Source organism: Nannospalax galili, unplaced genomic scaffold (assembly GCF_000622305.1).
Source record: "Nannospalax galili isolate Female #2095 unplaced genomic scaffold, S.galili_v1.0 scaffold445, whole genome shotgun sequence".
Lineage (NCBI taxonomy): Eukaryota > Metazoa > Chordata > Mammalia > Rodentia > Spalacidae > Nannospalax > Nannospalax galili.
In genome coordinates this window covers 1413017-1429173 of record NW_008354184.1, presented here as the reverse complement: position 1 = coordinate 1429173, position 16157 = coordinate 1413017, and the positions used below count along the sequence as shown (strand labels likewise).

Genomic DNA, 16157 nt, shown 5'->3' with positions numbered 1-16157 from the left:
TAGATTCTGCACTCCCATGGGCCTTGGCCTTGCTGCTGGTTCTAGGGTCACATGCCAGACCTCCCAGGATTGCTTTGTGTTGGGAGTCATGGTGAAGGGATTCCAGGACCAGGTAAGGGTTTGTGAACAGGGAAGTGATAGGTCTTCATCCTGACAAAGCCTCTCTGGCTGTCTGTGGCAGGCAATGAGGATGGGAGGAGATGAGGGTCTTCATGGGGAAAGGATGCTGGGATCAAAGAGAGGCCAGTAAGGCCCTTTTATAGATTCAGAGACCTGTTCCCAGAGAGGGTGGCTGCCCTGCTCAAGGGCACTCAGCCCTGGAAGGACTGCCACCCACCAAAGGTTCTTCACCCTCCACCCTGCCCACTACTCAGCCCTTTGAAGGCTTTCCTGGTCAATGAAATTCTTTCCAGCATCTTAGTACATGAAGAAGAGAGAGTGGAAAAAAGATCCGGGATTTTCTGGACACACTTGGCCTCTTTGATATTCCCTACAGCTCCACTATACAGAGGTCAACATTGAGGCCCAGAGAGGGGAGCCAGGGGTCAGCCTGTCTTCCACAGCTGAGAGTCGTCGCTGTCCACCAACAAGGTTAGGTCAAAGCTATCCAGATGAACAGGTGAGAAGGTGGGGACCTGTTTCAGCTCCCCTCACCCAAGTTCAGTCCTTACTTGGAGTAGGGAGAGGAGGAGGGGGAGGGGAAAGGGGAGGAGAAGGGGGAGGAGGAGAGGGATAGGACAGTGGGCCTTCACTTTCAGCCTGCTTCCATCCACAGCAGAGCCCCCGCAGTCAGGACTCAGGTTTCACCCTGGTGTCAGTGCCATCAGACCACGAGCACGGAGAGCTGGGGCTCCTGCCCACAGTCCTTGCCGACTACTGGTTTCTGGAGAAGTGGGGATCTTGGGATGCGTACTGCAGGACCAGCGTCTCTGAGCCGCTGTGAGCAAGGCCAGAAACCAGGACTACCCAGGCTGTCCCGCCCCAGTGCAAGGCCGGGATGTGGGAGGCGGGCTCTGGGGCGGCGGCGCTTCCTGGCTCCCCACCCGCGTCCGGAGGCCTGGCCACGTCACCGCCTGTCCAAGAGTGCGTGGCGGAGGCGCGCCGGGCGGGGTCGCGCAAGCTGGGAGGCGCGGCAGGGGCTTGGAGCGCCGCGAGTCGGGCGGGGGACGTGGCAGCGCCCCACGCGCTAGAAAGTTCCCAGGAAGTTTGCAGGACGCGGCGCGGGAGCGGCGGGCTGGATCATGAACGTGTTCCGAATCCTTGGAGACCTGAGCCACCTCCTGGCCATGATCTTGCTGCTGGGGAAGATTTGGAGGTCCAAGAGCTGCGCGGGTGAGGGGCCCTCGGAGGGGAGGGAGACCCTAGCCGGCCAGCCCCAGGCCGAGCACTTCGCTCTACTGTGGCTTAGGGTGGGAACTTCTGCTGGGGCGGGGGTGGGGGTGGTCCTAGGAACGCAAAAAGAACCGCTCCTCCAAAAACTTCAGGAAAGTTTCAATATCATAGAAGGATCCTGGACATCATGTGGGAAGCTAGCCCCTGCGTCCCCAGAGAGGCCCCCACTCACCCCCATTCACCCCGTCCCCTACCCCTACTGGCACAGGCACTGTTGGACCAGGAGGAGGAGAGGTTTCTACTGGGCCACCGCTCTAGTGTCAGGATCTTCCCCTCCCCTTTCTCCTTCCTCCAGCCAGACCCTTCTTTCTTCTGCCTGTTGGTGACACCTCACCATGACTATGATGTGGCAGGAGGGGCACCAGCCTGGCTAGGTGGTGTGGAGCTGGTTCTGAGGGGAAGTAGGGAGTTATTGGAAAGCTCCCCTGTTTACCCAGTGGTTTGGCTGCCCTGCAGGGATGCGAGGTGGCTTAAGAGAAGTTTCCAGGCTAGACTGGTGACTGCAGACCCAGTGTAGTGAGTTGCTGCCCAACTCTTTCTCAGCTGTCTTTGTCCCTGGTGTCCCCTCCTGTGCTAGACACCCAGAAGCAAGGCACTGGGTAAGGGCAGGCGCCACTGGAGCTGGGGAAGCAGAGAGCAGCTGAAGGCTGCATGGAGGGAGTAGTTCTGCCTGTTGGAGGTTGGGCAGGGTGTCTGCCCAGGAACAGAGCCCCATGGTGCAAAAGCATAGAGGTCATAGGACATGGGGCATGTCCTGGGCAGGACACCGGGGGGAAGAAGAGTCCAGAAAGGAGGGTGGTTCAAATGTGAAAGGGCCTTTTCTGTCCTGCTAGGGAGTCAGGACTTGGGAGCAGACCAGTGGGTTCAGGAGGGGACCCAAAGCAAGAGTTTCTGAAATCTGGAGAGAGAGGTTGACAGTGCAAGCTGTCACCTGGGAGGCTGGATAGGAGAGGGACAGGGCTGGGTGCAGATGGAAAGCCACTTTGGAGCCAGTGGCTCTGGACTGAGTAGAAATTCTTTGAATTTAATGTCTCTGGAGAGATTGTCACCCAGCCCTTCAGGGTCCAACTCATGGGAAGTACGCCAAGGATTCCCAGGGGCCCTGGAGGCTGCAGGCCCATGAGGGATGTCACTGGACCTGTGCACATACTTCATGGAAGGCCAGGCAGGGAGAGGAGGGAGTGCTGTTGCATTCCCTAACTCCCTCCTGGGCACTGTGCTAAGCCCTGGGATGAAGCCCCATCACCCTACCTAGGACAGCTGGCCTACCCAGAGACCAGCAGAAGGGACAGTCAGTGCTGGGTATGGTGGTGCAGGCCTTTAATCCCAGGACATGGGAAGCAGAAGCAGGCAGATCTCTATGAGTTTGAGGCCATTCTGGGCTACATAGTAAGTTCTGGGCTAGCCAGGGCTATATAGTGAGACCCTGTCTCAAAAATGGGGTTGGTGCCAGGAAGAATCATCGATGATCCTCAGGGTCCAAGGCACAGGGCCTGGTAAGCCTTTGAGTAAGCCAGCCCCAAATGCCAGAGACCCTGGCTGCTGTTTCACTGTGTTGCATGACCCTTGGCCTCCATTTTCCCATCAGTCAAATGGGAAGGGAGCTGCCCTGACCAGTGGTCCCCTTGGGAACTGGCCAAGCTCAGACTCAGTCTAAAAAAAAATAGAGAAGCAGGTAGATGAGGTGACAGAGGCTGATGTGGGATTGGTCTAATGGGGAAGGAGAGAAAGGAGGTACCTGGCCCTCGGAACCAATTCCATGATCACCAACAGTGGTCAGATGACCCCAAGGGGCATTCTACATAGGGACATTCTGCATAGGGACATTGTGGGGCCTCAGCTTGGGCCCTGAGCTGGGAAGTGTGCAGCAGACACTGATGAGATGGAAAGGGGTCAGGAGTAGAGTGGTTGGGGGGAAGGGGGACTGGAGAGATGGCTCAGCAGGTAAGAGCACTTCCGTAGGACCCAGGTTTGGTTCCCAGCATCCATACAGCAACTCTGTCACCTTCTTCTGGCCTCCCCAGGTTCTGCATACACACCAGGTACATATATATATATATATATATATATACAGGTAAAATACTTAAAATGCATAAAATAAAAATAAACCTTTAAAAAAAGAGTAGAGCTGTTTTATTGTTTGTTTTCTGGTGTGGGGGATGGAACCCAGAGCCTGTGCCACTAGGCTACACTGCCCCCATATCCTGGGATAGGCTCCTTGTGTAGCCCAGGCTGACCTTGAACTCTCAGGCCCTCTGCCTCTGGCTTCTGCATGCTGGGATTATGTGCTACATCACTGCACCAAGGTTCAGCCCTTGTTCTTGATTTCTTGATCAACCCGATGGCTACCAGATCTGATGTCAACTTTAGTGGAAGCGAAAGTATGAGAGAGCTTAGTATGCTCTAAAACTCTTTCATTAAAACATCTCCAGCCGTGGTGGCACATACCTGCAATTCTAACACTCAGGAAAAGAGATGGTAGGAGTTCAAGGCCAGCCTTGTTTATGTAGAGTTTGAGGCTAACCTGAGCTACATCAGATGTCATCTCAAAACAAAACCCAAAGATTGGCTGAGAGATGACTCAGTGAGTTAAGGCACTAGTTACCAGTCCTGACAACCTGAGTTCAGTCCTTTGAACTCATATGGTAGAAGGAGAGAGCCAGCCCTCACCTGTGGCATATGCACACCCACATCCACACACCCCTATACCCACAATAAATAGATAAATGTTATAAAGAATTTTTTAAAAACAACATTTGACTTTAATTCCAGCACTTGGGAGGCAGAGGCAGGCGGCTCTCTGTGAGTTCAAACCCAGCCTGGTCTACATAGTGAGTTCTAGCTGGGGCTGCAGGGAGACCCTGTTTCAAAAAGACCAAAAAAAAAAAACCTTTGAGAGGCTGAGAATTGGGAGTTCAAGGCCAGCCTGGGATACATAGCAAGTCCAAAGCTTAGATAAATGAATAATAAAAGAAGGAAGGAAGGGCCTGAGGATTGTCAAAAGCTTAAGGCTAGTCTTCCCCTCACCCCTTCCTCCATCCTCTTCCTCATCCTCTTTTTCTTGAGATAGGTTCTCACTATCTGACCCTGAATCTATGTGGACCAGGCTGGCCCCAAACACACAGAGATCCACCTGAGTCTGCCTCCCGTGTGCTGGGTTTAAAGGCATGTCACACCAGGCCCAAGTCCAGTTTATTCTACATAGCAAGTTCCAGTCCAGCCAGGACCACATAGGGAGACTCTACCTCAAAAGAAAGAAACAGCATGGAGAAAAAGATGTCATGTTTGATGAGTCCATGACCTGTGACCAGAGATCCCTACACTAAGGCTTTTTCGTTTGCGTTTTTATATACCGTCTGGTACTTTTTCTTATTGCAACATTAGGGGTGAACTCAGGGCCTCACACATGGTTGGTAAATGCTCTATTACTGAGATACACCCCTGATTTTTGTTTTATAAGGAGTAAAAATAGGTGTAACCTTTTTAAGTAGGAAAGGGCTTTTTTAATTTGTGCATTTTGGAAAACAGAGAGCTGCTGGCCTGGACCTTCCTCCGTCTTTTTGTCTCCCTAGTGAATCAGCACATGCAGTCAATCCCTTGTTCTCCCAGGACAGAGCTCTGGGGTTGCCACTGGAGCTCTGGGGGTGGCACACGGAGCAGCCTGAACACCCCCACCCAGGCGACACACTACCCCCGCAGCCTCCACAGAGAAGCAGCAAGGTGACGCACGCAGGGTGACGGGAACTCAGTGTTCGAATCTTTATTTGGAGACAGGAGCCATAGCAGAGTGGCTCAAGGAGAAGTGCAGGGACTCCAGTGACTTGGAGCTGGGCAGCCTGTGTATACACCAGGCTCTGTGCTGCTCAAGTGGGCGGCCACTCTGAATGTTGTGTTCTTCCTGTCTCCTGTCCACCCTGTGCAGGCATCTCTGGAAAGAGCCAGATCCTTTTTGCTCTTGTCTTCACCACCAGGTACCTGGACCTCTTCTCCAATTTCATCTCCATCTACAACACAGTGATGAAGGTGAGGACTTGGGGGTGCTGATGCACTGGGGAGCTCAGGCTGGGGCTGCAACTGGCTCATTCAGCTGCCTGCACTGCTGCCCAGCATCTTTGGGATGTGGACCTCTGTACTATTTATCAGGGGTGAGCAGAGGTAGTACTTAGCTCTGAGGGGTGACTGAAATTTATCGAGATCATAAATGTAAATGTGGGAGCCGGGTGTTGTGGCGAATGCCTTTAATCCCAGCACTTGGGAGGCAGAGGCAGGTGGATCTCTGTGAGTTCAGGGCCAGCCTGGTCTCCATAAGGATTCCAGGTCAGCTGTGGCTACAGGGAAACCCTGTCTCAAAAAGACCAAAAAAAAATTTTTTTTTAATTAAAAAAAAAAAAGTTAATGTGGGGCAGATATCATGGTGCAATCCTATAACCTCAGCCCTGGGGAGGCAGAGAGGCAGAAGGATTGCTGCAAATTCAAGGCCTGTGTAGTGCACATACTGGGTTCCAGGCCAGCCAGGACTACATGATAAAGCAATGTCTCAAAAAATGTGAGACTAGGTACCCTGCATGAACTGAAATTCCCTAAGTCATTCCATAGGTTAAACAATAAAATCAGATACTGTGCCTTGACTGGTCAGAGATCTGATTTGGTCTTCTGTGCCACAAATGTATTCTACTTTTGCTGTGCCAGGCACTTGAGGACATGTGAGATACAGATCCTACACCTTCATGGGGGGATGTCACAAGCAAGCAAGAACATTGGTTATGGATGGGGCTGAGCAAAAGATTGAAATCTTTAATTGATCTTTCCTCCAGAGACAGGAAGGAGCTGTTGTCAACAGGTGGTGCAGTGGAATCTCTGTGGGTAGTAGGGAGGCCAGCAGGGACTGGGTGAGGAGGGCCAGATCGGTAGCAGGGACCAAAGGTTGTCATGGTAGCTATGACTTGGAAGCATGGACCGATGCCCCATGTCTGTGCCATAGACTGTTGGGTTCTGTTGGGGTGAACTTTTCTGCTTCTCACCAACCCTTCTGGCTTTGAGGCAGTATTCATTAGTGGAACAACTTGATAGTTGGCAAACTGGAGCACAACAGCTCAGATGCTGCCAACAGACTTTAAAGTAAGTGACTCTAGCAAGGTAGGCTCTGAACACTCCTGTAACATGAAATCCAGGTTGACAGCTCCATTGATGTCCTAAGCGCCTTTTAACTCTTTGCTCTGACATTTTAGTGTGACCAGGACTCATGGACACCTGTAATATGCAGTTGTCAAGCAGAACCCCATGCTGCCATTTCTGAGGGGCCTGGTAAATGACATAGCCAGCCATGAATGTAATATCTGGACAAAGTAGCTGCTGTCGCTCCTCCTGTCACATCATATTCTAGGCAGCAAAGAATCAGGAGTACAGTATTGTACCTGCCAGCTGGGTAAAACCCATGCTTTTTTTAAATAAAAAATTTTTTTGGTCTTTTTGAGGCAGGGTCTCCCTTTAGTCCCAACCGGCCTGGAACTCGCTATGTAGACCAGGCTGGCCTTGAACTTGCAGAGACCTGCCTGTCTCTGCCTCCCTAGTACTGGGATTAAAGGTGTGTGCCACCATGCCTGGCTTATTTTTATGTGTAACAGTGTATTGTCTGTGTGTGTGTGAGTGTACCCGTGTTGTACAGTGCTGTGGAAGTCAGATGGAAAAGTCAGTGCTCTTAACCGCCGATCCCTCTCTCTAGCCTGTTTTTTGAGAAGGGTCTCACTATGTAGCTCTGGTTCACCTGGAATTTGCCATGTAGACTAGGCTGGTCTTGAACACACAGGAATCCACCTACCTCTGCCTTCCTAGTGCTGGAATAACAGGAGTACGCTGCCACTATGGCTTTTTTAAAAAAAATTAATGTTTATGTGTATGAGTGTTTTGCCTGCATATAAGTGCACCACATGCATGCAGTGCCTGTGGAGGCCAGAAGAGGGTGTTGGATCCCTTGGAACTGGAGTTATGGATGGTTGCTAGCCATCATGTGGGTGTTGGGAACCAAACCCAGGTCCTCTGCAAGAGCAGCCAGGCAGCCAGTGCTCTTAACTGCTGAGCCATCTCTCCAGCCCGTTTTTGTTTTGTAGCACAGGTTGGCCTTGAACTTGAAATTGTTCTGCCCTAACCTCCCATATGCTTCTTGCCTCAGTCCCCTACATGTTGAAATTATAGAGAAAGTGCTTTTAAAATAGCTTATCCAAACTGCAATGGTAATATACCCAAGAGGCTGAGACAGGGGAATGGTGAGTTCTAGGTCAATCTGGGCTACGCATCAAGACCTTGGGCTGGTGAGATGGCTCATCAGGTAAAGTGTCTGCCACCACCAAGCCTGATGACCTGAATTTGAGCCCCAGAGCTCACAGTGTGGAAGGAATCAACTTCTACAAGCTGTCCTTTGATCCCCACATGCATACCATGGCACTTGTGCACCCATACAAATACACTTTTTTTTTTTGTCTTTTTGAGATAGGGTCTTCTTGTAGTCCCAGCTGGCCTGACACTCAGAGATCCTCCTGCCTCTGCCTCCAGAGTGCTGGGATCAAAGGTGTACGCCACCACGCCCAGCTGCAAGTACACATTTTTATCCAGCTATGGTGGCACATGTCTTAAAACCCAACACTTGGGAGGCAGAGGCAAAGGCAGGTGGATCTCTGAGTTCAAGGCCATTCAAGGCTATAGGGAGACTGTCTCAACAAAGATTTTTAAACATTTATCTAAAAACAAAATAAACCTTTCTGCAAACTCCACCCAGTGATTTCCATCTGCATTTCAGTCTGTTCTTACTTGCAAAGGAGACTGAGAAGTGTTTTTGGTTGGGCACATTATAGAAAGCCTCAGTTCTGAGAAAGGGCTCATGGTAGGGTAGGGGTATCCCATCTTGTAACTCTGAAGATTCCATGAGATAATACATAGCACTTTGAAGATATTTAACCAAAGGGAATGCTCTGTCTCAGATATCCCTTGGGATTCTAAGCATCTGGTCACCAGGAGTGGTAGACCGAACAGTGCTGTTACTTGTAAGGCATTGGACTACCTGAGTCTAGGGTTCTTGAAATCACCACCTGCTTAGACTCACCAGAGGACCACATGCCTGATTCGTATCTCCACAGACCCATCCTTGGCATGGCAGGATGAGGCCACTCAGTCTGTTATGAAATGGGAAGGTATCACCACTTTCTCCATTCATTTCCTTATTAATCTGCCGAGTTAGGAGATTTGGATTCAGAGGTGGTCCCTGCCTTCGATGAACCCTCTTGTAGGGGAGACAGATTAGCACATATTTACAAGACATTCAATCCCAGGCTGCAGGGAGTATTTTCTCATGGAGTGATGGTGCCCATATGTACCCTTCATTCTAGTGAAGGGCCACTGTAGTCTAGTGCCAGTCAGCAGCATCCTCGTTACCTGAGAAGTTAGAAATGGAATTTCAAGACTGCGGAGATCTACAAAAGAAAAAATCTAGCTGGGAATGGTGGCACAAAACTTTTAATTCCAGTATTGTGGAGGCAGAGGGAGGGGTATCTCAAGACCAAGGCCGGCCTGGTCTACATAGTGAGTTCTAGGTCAGCTGGGGTTACAGGGACACCATCTCAAAAAGCAAAACAAAAACAAGCAGAAAAACCACCAAAAAACAAGCCATTCATGATTCTGATGAAAACCTCCAACCCAGGAGGCTAGGAGCTGGAGAAGGCCTAGCAATTCAAGCTCATCAGTCCTCTTGAGTGCGGCCACCATGCTTGGTGTTGGGAGACCTAGGATGCCATTGTTAAATCCTTTGAAAAGGACTGTTTTGCCAAGTGCCTCACAGATGGAAGGTAAAACCAGGCACCCTTTTGTTTTTAAAGATCAGATCTCAATTGGTCAGCAAGAACCTATCTCAAAAAAAGTGGGAGGCAGATTATCCAGTTTGGATTTTAGGGATTCTAGGCCGATGGATTACAGAAGCATCCTACAGTGTTCAGGGATGACAAGGCACTGGCTCTCGGGGTTACAGGCATCACGGCTTAACCTCAAGGGTAGGAAATGACACTTGACATCTCTCTTTAGGTGGTTTTTCTCCTCTGTGCCTATGTCACAGTGTACATGATCTATGGGAAGTTCCGGAAAACCTTTGACATCGAGAATGACACGTTTCGCCTGGAATTTCTTTTGGTCCCAGTGATCGGCCTTTCCTTTCTGGAGAACTACAGTTTCACACCTCTGGAGGTGAGGTGCTCATGGGTCTAATCCCAAGGCTAGGGTGCGCTCCAGCATTATTCTCTTCAGCCTGTGGGGGCACTTGGACCTGTGTTCTACAAGCCCTTTATTCAGACTGTTCACAGTGCTCCCCCTGAAAGGGCACATCTGTTAATTCATGAGGCTCAAAATCAAGCAGGTGGCAACCCCACTTCTGTTGAGGCCTTATGTCCAATGTAATTAACAGAACCCCAAGAGTGGTCCAGGTTGACTATAACTCATGCGGCCTGGGTGATGGCCTTGCCTGTGGGTAAGCACCTCTGAAGTCCTTATGTTGGTGTTTATGGGTTGTACCAAGACACTCTAGCTTCAAATATGTCGTTTTATTAACTGTGCAGTCTGTGAAAATTATTCCACGGAAATGTCTGTACTGTTATAAAACAAGCAGTATGTATTGCATACCTGAATTTGTATTTACACAAAGATGGCAAAGTACAGTGACAACTATTACAATTTCAGGGCTGATGACAGGAGTGTGTGGTGGGGGGCAGAAGCAGGAAATTCTGTGCAGGCCACCCTGTTCCTGCAAAACACACACACACAACACACACACACACACACAACACACACACACACACACACACACACACACACATCACACACACACACACACACACACACACACACACACACACACACCAAGCAAGCAAGCAAACGAACAAAAAAAACCCCTTCAGGTCTGGGAATGCTGTTTGCACATGGCCCTGGATTGTATCCTTAACACTAAAAAGCAACAGATTAAAACTCTTAGTCCAGGGGCTGGAGAGATGGCTCAGCAGGTAAGACCACTAGTTCTTGCAGAAGACACAGGTTTGAATCCCAGCAACCCCATGGCAGCTAACAAGTGTCTGTAACTCCAGTCCCAGGGGATCTGACAGCCTCTTCTGACCTCCACGGGCACTGCAAGACACGGGTGTGCTTACCTACATGCAGGCAATACACACATACACATAAAGTTTAAAAAAAAAAAAAAAAACCGGCTGGAGATGGCTCAGTGGTTGAGTACTGATTGTTTTTGTAGAGGACCCGGGTTTGATTTCCAGCACCCACATGGCAGCTACGAACTGTCCTTAACTCTACTTCCAGGGGGATCTGAAGCCCTCTTCTGACCTCTGCAGCATTGCACAACACAGGTGCACTCACATACACATAGGCAACACACTATATACATAAAATAAAAATTAAATTTTAAAACAAAACTTAAGTCTGGTATTGTGACCCAGGCCTATCAGCCTTTGAGGCCGTTATCTCAAAGCCAACCCAGGCTGCATTGTGAAAGCTGTAGGAAGCACCTGTATAACAGTCTAATAACCATGTTCTCCAGCAAACATATTCAATACATTTGTTCCTTTAAAGTGATGGAACCCACCCAGCCTTCTTTGCTGCTCCCTCACAGATCCTCTGGACCTTCTCCATCTACCTGGAGTCAGTGGCCATCCTGCCCCAGCTCTTCATGATCAGCAAGACCGGAGAGGCCGAAACCATCACCACTCACTACCTGTTCTTCCTGGGACTGTACCGGGCACTCTACCTGGCCAACTGGATCAGGCGGTACCAGACTGAGAATTTCTATGACCAGATTGCAGTGGTGTCTGGAGTAGTCCAAACCATCTTTTATTGTGACTTCTTCTATTTGTATGTTACCAAAGGTAGGCATTGACCAAGTTACCACCCACTCCAGGATATACTGGGATGTATGTGAATTTGTGTGTATAAGCAAGAGAACTAGGAGACATCTGACAGACTTGATTGGGGAAACCTAGCTCATTTACAAATTCCAAGGCAGAAACCAGCTTGGTCTGGTAGAGGAACAAAAATACAGAAACATCATCAAGCCTCAGGACAACCAAGAGTTCACACTGGGCCTTGGGCCAAGATAAAGGGTCTGCACTACTGATCACCAAGGGCAGCTGCTAAGTCAGTGGAGAGATGTGGACAGAGGGGTATGCGAGTGGAGCTGAGGGATGGAGGAACTGAAGCCAACTGCTAAGTTTACAGTTATGTAAGGGGGGGACAGCCAGTAATCAACATGGACACCATGGTTAACCCAAGATGGACTTTCTGGTGACTTCAATTAACCCTCCCGTGAGTTGGGAACTGACACTACAATCACGTTGTGCTATAAAGCAATGCTCTGTTTAGTACAATTTCTAATTTCATCTTCCTTTCCTTCCAGTCCTTAAAGGAAAGAAGTTAAGTCTACCAATGCCGATTTGAAGGCCCTCTGAGATAGGCCATATGATTACAAGGTCACAAACCAAATGATCCGGGAATGTTCTCCTTGGTGACGTGGCCCTCAGCCAAGACTTGGTACCAAATGTTAAAGCCAGAAAAATGCTTCAGTGTGAATCTGAGCAAAGCACTGACAGAACATTCTATCTAGACCTCAACAGAGGGACCTCCCTTAAATACTCATCATGGTCGTAATGAAACACCTGGGCCAAGTGCCCAAGTATGGTGTCCTTACCACGGCAACTCTAAACTCCTCAGGAGCAAATCATCATTACAACCCCATTCCCCCCAGTAAAGCTCATGTCAAGGAATGGCCAGATCACCTTGGAAAGATTCCCTGAGTTCAGAGTTCTGAAACAGGATGGGCTGGAGCATATCCTTATAGTTATTTCCCAGAAAGTTGGCAACAGAACTGCAGTCAGCACAATCCACTGCCATCCTGTTTTCAAGGCACAAGCGATCCAAGTTACCGGCTCTACAAGAGTTTAGTTTGGTGCCTCACCTTTAAAACTGGCCAAGTTTTTCACAATGGTTCATGTGGGCCATACTCATCTCATCCACAGCAGCCTAGGTGGGCACTATGAGCTCCATCACTGTTTACTAAGGAGCTAGATACCACCAACCATTTACTCACCAGGTATCCTGCCTTGTTCTGTGACTCAAGACCCATCAATCCCACCTTCTTCCCAGTTTTAGGTGCTAACTAGGGTGGTTAGTCCATCTAACGTCCCGACTTTTGTCTTAAGCAAAAAATTAAGACTACACTGTATTCAGAAGTAATAAAAAGTTCACACCTCATTGTCAACAAGTGTTTTTATTTGTACCTACAAAAGAAAACAAGATGGTATCAAAAGGACAATTTACAAACTAAGAATAGTAACATAGCTCTTAGCATCCTGTGCCTTACTTAACATCACACCTAAAATTCAAGTCTTAACGTGACAGGAATGTGTTGAGAGACCAGCAAGGGCATATGAGTAGAGCACTGATCCCAAGCAAAAGCCACCAACCTTTTTGATGAGAAGTCCACACAATACATTGTTAGGGAGGGATGGGGAGTAGCAGCCCACAGCTTCACATCAAAGCCTTTTCCCTATGCAATAACCAGAGACAAAGGATTTGCCTGCACCTGTTCTGAGAGCAGAATTCAAATGACAGACAAGCCACTCGAGTTCAATAGGAAAAAAACTCTACTACAGTTCTGCTGTACTTGGCCCAAAAGAGCTCTTGGAATCTGGAATCTGGTGTTATTTTGCTTATAATGCCTCTGGTGAAAAGGGGAAGCAAGCAATTCAATTACTGCTTGATCCCCAGGGACCTTTCTCAGCAATGGATGCTTTTAAGAGCTGTGGTAGCACAGGACACCCCCTGTGGTAGAATCTGTTTAATGAAAAAATAAACCTGAATTTGGTTGTAGAAAGAAATGTCCGTAACAGGTCAGTGCTTGGACACTTTCTTTTGGTGGGATGAGGGACAGACAGAAGGGACACAACACTTTGGTTTGAAAGCACAGAGAGCAGTGTTACCACAGTTGTTCTGTGCCTATCACTCTCCCTTGTCCTCATCTGTGAGATGACAGAGAAGGAAAAGTGAGAAACAAAACAGGATGCCAAGTTTGTACATGCACAAATTTGGCTTATGCCGAAAACCTACCTGTATGGTGACATTGAATCAAACTTTCAGAGCCCCTCAGAAACCATCCCTTTTCTCTCCCTAAAGGATTTTAAAGGGAGAACAAAATAAACCACAAATACCTTGATACTTATAGATCTTACAAACCAGCACACACTCTCAGGGCATAGCCAAGGAATGCAGTGGAACCTTCTCCCTCTAACTGTGCTGTGAAGGAACAGTACAGATAACAGCATAAAAGGAAGTCTCCTCCACAGTGACCTAAAGAGGCACCTGGGGTCAACTAATTGTCCTATGCTGAGAGTGAAGAACAGAAAACTCTTCAGGTGCATCTGTTGCTACTGAAGCCTCAGTAAGACAGCATTTTAACAAAGGGGATGAGACAAACTCACCCACCTTTACGTGGAGGACCACAGCTTTGGCCCTCTAGTGTACTTCCTAAGCACTACCTACCTGTGAAAAGCTGAGTGCAAGGAATGCTGAGGGCAAAGTGCATTCAGCTGTTACAAAGCCCTGCAGAAAACTGGAGACTAGAACTTCACAAGTCTTAAGAACCTGGCTAACCAGGCAGAGCAGGTGGCCACTAGTTGCTCGAAAATACTGAGTTTAACAAGGAAAATCTGCCCATTTGGAGTACATTAATAATTAAAGGAGGTTTGTATACTGTAGACCCAACTGCTTAGGGAGTATCCAGTGAGCACTGATGTTTGTTGTGCACCATGGCTATCTGGCTAGAAAAATGAATTTCAGATGGTCCCCCCAGTTATATGGGGAAAGACAAATGGGTAGCTTCCAGACAGATGCTACCGCCTAACCAGCAAGACAAATGCTTTGTAGTTTTTAACTTAAAAGATACACTTGAACTCAGAATGAGAAATTCAATTCCTAATTCAACACTAACCTGGTTAATTTTTAGTAACTGGAAGAGAAAGGGAAGGCAGAGTGTGAACGGGACAAATTCCAATTGGGAATTTTTAACTGTTAAATGCACTTAAGCCATCAGCCAAAATGACAATGACAAAACAGTCTTAAAAACTCACTGGGCCTGAGGAACCCTGATCCAACTTCACACTAACATTAAAACCCACTATGGGAAATGTGCAGGGAAACCCCACTTGGTTTTCTACCCCAGTAAGGAGAGAGCAACGTTAAAGCACAGATTCCTTCTTCTGCAGGTAAGTCTGCCCTCCCCTCCCTCCCTCCCCTCCAATGATAAACAGGCTCCGCAAAAGCGCCTAATACCTTTTAAGATGAAAAATAGCTCAATATCCTCAACATGCAATAAGTTGGGGGAAGAAATTAATCTCTTCCAGTCAGTTATATATATATATATATTTTTTTTTTCCTTACAAAATGTTATTACAGACTGGACCATTTGGGCAGGAAGAAACCTGGCAGTGAATTCTAACTAACCTGCATGAAAAGACAAATCACAATGGTTGTGAATTAAAAAAAAAAAAGAATGAAAAGGGTAAGAAGGAAAAGAGAAAAGACAGTGTTCCATTAGATGTAATTAAGTCTGCAGGAGGCACTCCCACCAAGCAGTTTCATTTACGTGAAGGGGGAGGAGGAGGGGGAGGGGGAGGGTACTGGTAGGCAGTCTGCCCCATGTAACCTATCATATTGGTAGCTCCTGGAGGCTGTGCGAACTGCTGTGACATCAGTGGCTGTGGCTGCTGCCCAGACCGGCCTATCCCACTAAATTGCTGGCTGGAGCTCTGTGAACTCCTCCCGGTTGAGGTGGTGCTACTAGCTCCGTAAGTGCCAGCAGCATACTCCTGGGCTGTGTAGCCACTGGTGCCATAAGCAGCTGCCCCATAGGTGCCTTGAGCATAGGTATATTGGCCTGTTTGTGCTCCAAAGGCAGAATTAGGACTTCCATAGCCACTGCCATTAGCATAACTGGCTCTATCGGTTTCACTGCGATCCCGATAACTCGTGGAGTCTCTCCGGCCACCATCCTTGACTCCTCGAAGCCTCCGATCACACTCATCCTGATACATCAAATTGGGGTTGTTGGCTGAAGAAGTAGTCCGGTATCGAGAGCGACCTCCTGATGGGGGATACAAGGTATCTTTTAATGCTAAGTATGCGATCCAAGCACAAATAAACATTAAAAACTCAAATGGACACAAAAATACTCACTACATCTCCATCTTCAGCTAGGCCGGCCTCTAAGTTAATAGTTTACAATCACAACACACCAAACTAGGGAGCCAGAAGCTCAGTGCATAGTCTATTTCAAAACCATAGACCTAACTGTAACGCCTCAGCTGCTAAACAGCATGAAGTGGTATAAAATTACCAATTTCTTCACATGTAAAACTGAAAGCCTAATAAGCATTTTAAAGGTATTAAGAAGCAACTATAGCTTAGCTTTATATATACACATATATTTTGAGACAGGATCTAGCTATGTTGCTCAGGCTGTCTTTAAAAGAGATACGTCCTTGGCTGGAGAGGTGGTTCAGAAGAGCATTTGCTGTTCTTGCAGAGGACCTGGTTTCAGTTCCCAGTACCCACAGAATGGCTCACAACTACCTATAACTCCAGTTCCAAGGGATCTGACACATTCTTCTGGCCTCCACGGACACCTGCACACATGTGGTACACATACAGACAAGCAGACACACCCACATACGTAT

General features: G+C 48.2%; 2 protein-coding genes across 3 annotated transcripts in view; one reads left to right on the top strand and one right to left on the bottom strand.

Annotated features, from left to right (window-relative positions):
* The first annotated feature begins 1064 nt into the window (after positions 1–1064).
* On the top strand, positions 1065–12676 carry Kdelr3 (KDEL endoplasmic reticulum protein retention receptor 3). The gene is made up of 5 exons (XM_008851257.3): positions 1065–1332; positions 5315–5415; positions 9460–9618; positions 11045–11297; positions 11825–12676. The coding sequence occupies exons 1-5, from the start codon at positions 1242–1244 to the stop codon at positions 11863–11865; spliced, it is 645 nt and encodes a 214-aa protein (XP_008849479.1). The 5' UTR covers positions 1065–1241; the 3' UTR covers positions 11866–12676.
* The window catches only part of Ddx17 (DEAD-box helicase 17), a 22428-nt gene continuing 18946 nt past the window's right edge, over positions 12676–16157 (bottom strand). For both annotated transcript variants that reach the window (XM_008851253.3, XM_008851254.3), the window contains exon 13: positions 12676–15565. In XM_008851253.3, the coding sequence (XP_008849475.1) occupies positions 15060–15565 (506 nt within the window). In that variant the 3' untranslated portion in view covers positions 12676–15059. The remainder of the gene's footprint in view (positions 15566–16157) is intronic.